This window comes from Phragmites australis, chromosome 7 (assembly GCF_958298935.1).
Source record: "Phragmites australis chromosome 7, lpPhrAust1.1, whole genome shotgun sequence".
Taxonomy (NCBI): Eukaryota; Viridiplantae; Streptophyta; class Magnoliopsida; order Poales; family Poaceae; genus Phragmites; species Phragmites australis.
Genome location: NC_084927.1, coordinates 34,456,112 through 34,463,470, shown reverse-complemented (window position 1 = coordinate 34,463,470; position 7,359 = coordinate 34,456,112). Strand labels below are relative to the sequence as shown.

General features: G+C 48.0%; 1 protein-coding gene across 1 annotated transcript; it reads right to left on the bottom strand.

The window, feature by feature from the left end:
- Positions 1-448: 448 nt before the first annotated feature.
- LOC133924963 (polygalacturonase QRT3-like) lies at positions 449-3,498 on the bottom strand. Its single transcript, XM_062370728.1, has 3 exons — positions 3,089-3,498; positions 1,907-2,143; positions 449-1,818 (listed from the first exon to the last, which is right to left on the bottom strand). Exons 1-3 carry the CDS (start codon positions 3,293-3,295, stop codon positions 829-831), a joined length of 1,434 nt encoding a protein of 477 aa, XP_062226712.1. The 5' UTR covers positions 3,296-3,498; the 3' UTR covers positions 449-828.
- Between the last annotated feature and the right edge of the window lie 3,861 nt (positions 3,499-7,359).

Here is a 7,359-nt window from a genome sequence, read left to right as displayed (position 1 = left end):
TAAATACTAGATAATTAATGCAAATTGTCCATTTGGATTACTTTTGGATGACGAGATCAAGAGACAGGGCACACATTGAGGAGTGACGAGCGAAAGCTGGTAAACTAACACTACCGTTTCCAACCTGCATCCAGAACATCTCAAAGGCCATATTCCGTCGATTGAAAATCCAGGCAAAACAGTTTGAAATATTGGCAGTTGAACTGCAAAACGTAAGCCACGCTAGCATCGAAAATTTAGCATCAAGAAATGACCGGTCCGAACGGATTGAAAATTAGCAAGAAAAGCAGGTGAGCTACTCGTTATGCTTTAGAAACTTTTAGTAGCACCTTACTTTCATAGTTTCGGTCCCGGGCCACTTTTCTGAATCAGAACGGAGACATTATTAAGCATGCATGATTTGGGGGCCATTTTCTGGTACATTTGAGAATGACAGGTGACCAGAAAATAGACCGGCCAGGTATGGATCATGTCACCTAAGATCTACTGCAAGCGAATGATCTATGATTGTTTATTTATTTTTGTCTATGCTCGGATTTCAGAAAGTGTCGTGAAATTATGAACAGCTTTAGCTTGTCCTGGTGTACTGTCAGAGCTCGAATTCTTTTCAAGTGGTTAAGAAATGCATTTTGCTCAAATTAATCGTGCTTTTGAGAAATTTAAGAGTAAAAAAATGATCCATTATGGAGCATTTTCGAGGGGAAAGGAAACCAGTGCCATCTCCCCGACAACATGAATGGATGAATCTTGCGAGAACAAACGAACGAATCACGCCTTGCTCGCGGTCGCACGAGCATGCAGCTGCGGCGCTCGCGCGCTCGGCCCACTTCAGTTGCTGTTCTGGTCTACCAGCACGTGGACCGTCGCCGACACGGCCTTGTCCGTGGCGACGACGACCTGGTTGCCGGACACGTTCCGGAGCGTGTGCCCCGGGAATGCGTCGCCAGTGACCAGGGAGTACTGGACATGCTCGATGCGGTCCGGGAACAGCAGCACCGGCGAGAAGTCCACCGTCCACGAGGTCCCGTTGCCGTCCATCGACTCGCGCGCCGACGTCGATTTGAGCGTCATGCCGGTGGCCGAGTTCTGCTGCACGTACACCTGCTCAACCGTGGCGAACTTGCCGTCGAGCTGCACAATGTCGACGCCCTTGTCCCGCCCGTTGAAGAGGTTGCCGATGATCTGCACGCCCTTGGCCACGCCGTTGACGGCCTTGAGCACGACGTTGGCGTCGCCAAGGAAGAAGGAGCCCGACACGTGCAGCAGCACGGGGTCCTCGGCGACGATGCTGGTGAAGTCCATGTAGCTGTTGCTTATCCATGTCTGCGTCAGGCTCGGGATCTTGAGGTAGATGCCGGTGCCGCCGAACCCGGTGGCCTTGTTGTAGCAGTGCACGCCGGAGATGGAGTTGGCGCCTGCGGTGACCATGATCCCGGTCTCCGCGGAGAATATGACAACGTCGGAGACCGAGTTGTCGTTGCCGTCCAGCCGGATGCCCGTGCCCGTGAATCCCCTCTCGCCGGGGTCGCCACCGGCCGTCATGTGCTGGCCGAGGAAGCTGTCCCGGATGAACGTCTCGTGACCGCCGTGCACCGCGATGCCGTCGGACTGGAAGTGCACGACGTAGCAGTTGTCGATGCCGACCCGGAGCGAGTTCACCACCGTGACGCCGCCGCCGCGGTAGTTGCAGTCCAGCATCAGATCCCGCAGTGTCGCGTACTCGTAGTCGTAGCTGCGGCCGCCGCCCGTCGCCGACAACTCGATCAGGTACCGATCCGTCGGGAAATCGTCCGACGCGCGCAGCGACCCGCTGTGGATCTGACATGTGTACACTAACAGTTCAGTGCAACTGTGCAACCAGCCTTAAGGCCTGCGCAATGCTACCAGCTATGAGGTGCCGTCTCACCTTGAAGTTGCCGCCGCCGGAAGCCGGCAACGTGAGGGGCCCCTTGACGAGGTACGTGCCGCCGTCGAGGTGCACCTCTGCGCCGCCGAGGTCGGGGATGCCGCCAGTCATGGTGCCATTGGACGGGGGCCGGAACGCGTCGGCGATGGCCCTTTTAATCGCCGCAGTCGCGTCGGCGGCGCCGGTCGGGTCCGCTCCGTAGTCCGTCACGTGGTACACCCGCGCGCCCGCCGAGGACTGCACCAACGAAGCAAACACACCGCGCCAGGTCAGGCGTGCACAGTACCGAGAAGCGTGACCGGTGGCGCCGCACCGAATCGCCAATGATGCGACGGCGAGCACGAGTAGCAGCGAAGCATCTGACGTTTGCTGGGCGCTCGTGTCGCGGTGTGCGTGGGGCAGTTGGCGGTTGGTACAGCGCTCGTGCTACTACCAGGGCTGGAAGTGGAAGGAAAGCTGGAGAAAGTTGCTTCGCTGCTACGTGGGCTCGCCAAACATTTCCTACGAAATCGCATGAGAAATTGGAAAATGCAGCGGCGTCATCGGCTTGCAGTCCAAACCTGACGCAGTTGCAGTTGCAGCGGCTAAACGGCTCTGCAGTCTGACAGTCTCTCATGCAGATGCAATACTCTTTCTCTTTCTCTTTCTTGTGCGTAGGCAGCGGAGAGTTTTCTATGCGTACTCTTATGGGTAGTTGATTTTTATGGGCCTGACGTTTGTGCGTAGTACTAGTTACTTCAGGAAGGCTTGGATTTTCTACGGGGAAAAAAAAGGAATGCTTGGATTTCTTGGTGAGTGTCGACAGCGGCTTCCGGCAGAAAACGAGACCTCGAGACGGTGAGATGCTTACAAAGCTCCATTAGGTGGTAAAAATCGTTGCTTTTCGTGCAAAGTGCAGAAAGAAAATGTAATCTACTGCAAAGCAAGACGACACCTCTCTCTCTCTCTCTCTCTCTCTCTCTCTCTCTCTCTCTCTCTCTCTCTCTCTCTCTAATTTACTACTGCCAGTACACAATCGGAGCCTAACAGCTGCACCAAGAAGATGATGAAGCGCAAGTGTACGAAACTACGAACCGCTCATTATAAAACTCATTACTACACGGGGAAAGGAGGTAGGACCTGAACCGCGGTCATGTCAGAATGAAAGGTAAGCGTGTTACTGCTACTAATCAAAGGACTTACCGTTGCTAAATCTCTTCTTGCCCCGAACGAAGACCTGATGCTCCCAATCCTCCTCAGCGCGAGATCCCTGTACCGCCGCTCGCCTCCGACCGCTCCGCCGGTGCCGTCGTGAGGCCACGCGCTTGCACCGCCGGCCAATGCAAGCAGCAGAGACCCGAGAAGCACCAGGAAGCCCCCGCTTCTTCCTCTCCTTCTTGCAGGCTCCATGGTCCCTTCCTCTCTTAGTTTCCTGTGCCGGACCTGACCTGACCTGACCTCTCTGCTACGACATCAATGGCGTCCAGGCATCCTCACCTTTGTCTCCTCCCTCTCTCTTTCTCTGTGTTGCACTGTTTGCGTGCCTGCCCCTAGGTGCTGAAATGGTAATGCTCTTCAGAGAGGGAGATAGAGTCGTTGATATGTGTGTGGGGTTACAAACTTACAATACATACACCTGCGCAGCACAGGGAGAGAAATACTCATGTGCTAGCTCCGAATGTGAGACGTTGCCGCGCGATGGTTACAAGGCTGGTGGATCCGGTCCACGGAGGAGCCCGACCGAAACGAAACGGAGCAATGGCAAAAGTGAAAAGGCTTCGATGATTGCTTTACAAGTCGATGCAATTCTTCAACCAGCTGCCAACTCCAGCCGTCCAGCGTAGGATTACGCCATTGAATATTGCACCAACAGTTCTTCCTTTTTGACTGCTCTCGGTGCAGCGCTGTTGTTCTGAAAGAACGACAGGGCAGGGCTGTGTGAACAACATGTTACACGTAATCTTCCAGCTTTGTTATTCTATGGATCAATGGTGGTTGGTCCCGGCTCATTTTACTTAGCACCGGTAGCACTAGTCAGTGGAGGAGCGTGCCCTGTGCATCTAGAAGGGAACGACCGGGATGTGCACTGCACCGGCTTGGTGTTTTCGTTGTTCTTTAATCGAATCAAAGGAGGAGCTGAAGAAAAGTTGCTTTGGTGTATGGGGTATTCTTTTTCTCTCCCCACTTCCGTTTGGTTGCCCTTCCTTTCACCATCTTTTCCTCTCCTCTCCTTTCCTCCTCTCCTTTCACCATCTTTTCCCCCCTCTCCTTTCCTCCTCCTCCCTTGGGTGCTCGGTTTCCTTTTCCTTTGTTCCCTTGTTCCTTCCATGCTTGAGATGCTCTGAATTTCTTGCAAGCCTGTCATGCTCTAGTTTATCTATTTATGGTCCTGTATGTGCTGTACGTATACATGTCGAGTATTTCTGAATAAGGTTTGATCTGCTTTCTCACAGAAGGTGATGGGAGTGGGGACAGTATGGAGTGAGTGTGCGTGCTATTCCCTTTTTGTGATCTTTTTCCAGCTAATAACCTGAATTGCTTGATCTTTACACTTGGAAGGTACCAAATGGCATTACATTTTTCTGAACCTGGAATCTCAAAAGAATAAGCAGTATCATAGCACTACTACCAACTATCGTTTAAATCAAAGGTGTAGAGCTCGCTTTGCGCTCGTGCATGTCGCTGCAGATGATCAACGAGGAGCCTGATTGAGTTTCAGGTCGAAATGCAGAAACACTTGCAGAGTTGAGTCGCTGCAGTACGATCTGATCAAGCATCAACCACACCACATGGAAGCCTAAATTGTTCGGCGGGGAAAAATCATGGAAGGCTAACCTAACCGTTCTGAAAAGTCTGGGAGCAAGAGGCAGCAAATGCCTGTGCAGGAAGTTTCCACTGCAGGGACAATGGCAAGCGTGCGTAGTTGTATGCCAAGCAGCATCGCATCTGCCGTTTGGTTGGCAAATTTGGGAATTTAGACAATATATGCGGTCGTATTTATGAAATTAGATAACATGTTGGCGTATTTACAAATCTAGCACCCGTATTCGGTAGTTTAAACGCCGAAAACTGGCTTTCGGTACCTCAAAATCCGAAATTAGCCCGGCTCCACAGTTTTCGGAAACTCAGGTGCCGAATACGACACTGTACGCCGTATTCGGCATCTCAATTACTGAAATCTTCCTGTATTCGGCAACTGAGGTGCCGAATACGACGTACAGTGCCGTATTTGGCACCTAAGTTTTCAAAAACACGTCGGGCTATCTCGGTGCAAGTTCCGGTGCAAGTGCTGTCTCAGGCTGTCTCAGCGTACAGAGCTTTTATCCATTTTTTTTAGCACCGTCGGGCTGTCTCGAGCTAATGTGTATTTGGATCTGAATGACATGAATTTAGCAAATTCAGAGCATTTGTAACATACAATTTGGTCTGCTTTGTACTGGCTTTCCTTGCATTGACGTGCTCTCTCGTATTTTGTTTGTTTTCTCTTACAAATTTCCGAGAGGGATCTCAAATTGAATGTATCAGATCTTAGAATGCAATTGAATTTAGCAAATTGAATATTTTCTTGACTTCTGTATATCATTTGTTAGACCATCGACCTCCCTCTACAATCGAGTTGCCGAATACGGTGCACAGTACCGTATTCGGTAACTGAGTTGCCGAAAAACGCCGGGGCCTGCCGTGCGTCGCATCCGCCGTCTTGTCGCCACTCAACGTCGTGTCGCGTTGAATTCTGTATCCCGTTTGACGAATTCATCGGGCCATAGAATTTTCGCCAAACTGTATGACGAATTTGCTAGAGATGTTGTCATTTCATAGTTAAAGCAGAGCTGTGTGGTCACTTTTTGTCTAAAGGGTATATGGCATAAACAAAGGTATATGGCATAATTATTTGACGAACATTAAATAAATGAGAATTTATTACATTAACAATACAGTGAATAAGACATAATAGGGATGATCTCGACATTGAAGTCAATAATACATGTGTCATGAAAAATTGCAGAACATGATGCCTCCGAGCAGGACGTACAAGTACACCTCATAGTGCTGCATAAGTGTAGCCTCGTCTGCATCCAGTGGGCATGGACCGAACTGTGGCAGCCCATGAACCCAGGACATGGAGAGGCCAGCATCCTTCCTGTCGTATTGCACACCAAACCTACAAGATGCAGATGGTCAATGAAGCTTTAATAGCACTATAATATTTGAAGTGTATTACATAACAAATAATTACCTGTCCACAATATAACCCTTCCACTGCTCCCTTGCGGGTCGCGAAACTATTAACAGGGTACCCCTGATTGGCAGGCCGATTAGCATGGGCACGTCCCTTAATGTTACAGCCATCTCGCCAAAAGGAAAGTGGAACGTGTGCGTCTCAGGACGCCACCAGTCGACGAGACCTGTGAGCAGTGCCTCATCAATCGCCGGCAGAGGTGTCCTGCCACCGTTCGCCATGGGAGCTTCGGTCATCATGAGAGCGAAAGGTAGTAGTCCTGTCCGTGCGAGTGGCTCGTGGAATCTATGGTCTAACTCCTTAATCTTGTGAACACTCCGGGCTCGCAACGGACCCAACTGTAAGAGGTATCCAATACATGTACAGAGTTAGTTTGAAATTATCGTGATAATGAAATAGCACATATAAACGTGGTACCTGCTGCCCTGTAAAAATCATCCTTCCCCTATGGTTCTCGTCGTACCGCTGTTGAAGAAGCTCAGGAAGATCACCATGAGCCATGATAATGATTTAAGGCTTCATAGTTCAACTAATAGGTGAACAACAAATTAGAATATATTACAAGCTTCATGGTTCAATAAATAGATGAATAACAAGCTTTATGGTTCAAATAAAAATACAATGTCTGTGATGCCAGTACCATATGATGTATTACAAAATAAGTAGTATAACTAACAGCTGAATAACAGCGGGACGTTCTCCATAATAAATATGGAAAATCATATTGTATCTATTAAACAAAGGTACACGTAATTTTTTCTAATTTTACCGGATAATGACATTCTTATAATTATACTAAGGACACAATCTAATTACAATGCTGAAAAAAATTCATGATATCAAACTAATTAAATAATCTAATTATACAGACTAATCAAATTCATATAATCAAACTAAGTATTGTAATTAATTAATCTAAGTACTCTAATTTATCAAATAATCTAATTCATATAATCTAATTAAATAAACTAAGTACTCTGAGTACTCTAATTAAATAATCTAAGTAATATAATTACGTAATTAAATAGTCTAATTCGTATAATCTAAGTACTCTAATTAAATAAACTAAGTACTCTAATTAAATAAACTAAGTACTCTAATAACGAAATTAAATAATCTAATTCATATAATCAAAGTACTCTAATTTATCAAATTAATATAATTAAACAAATGTAATTGAACGGATTAAACAATCTACTTCTGAAAGAACTAATCTACTTCTGAACGGACTAAC

Coding starts and splice junctions, on each gene's coding strand:
- LOC133924963 (XM_062370728.1), bottom strand. CDS start 3,295: ATGGAGCCTGCAAGAAGGAGAGGAAGAAGCGGGGGCTTCCTGGTGCTT. Junction 2,144..3,088: donor CAAGAAGAGATTTAGCAACG/GTAAGTCCTTTG, acceptor TCGTTGGTGCAG/TCCTCGGCGGGCGCGCGGGT. Junction 1,819..1,906: donor CCGGCGGCGGCAACTTCAAG/GTGAGACGGCAC, acceptor TACACATGTCAG/ATCCACAGCGGGTCGCTGCG.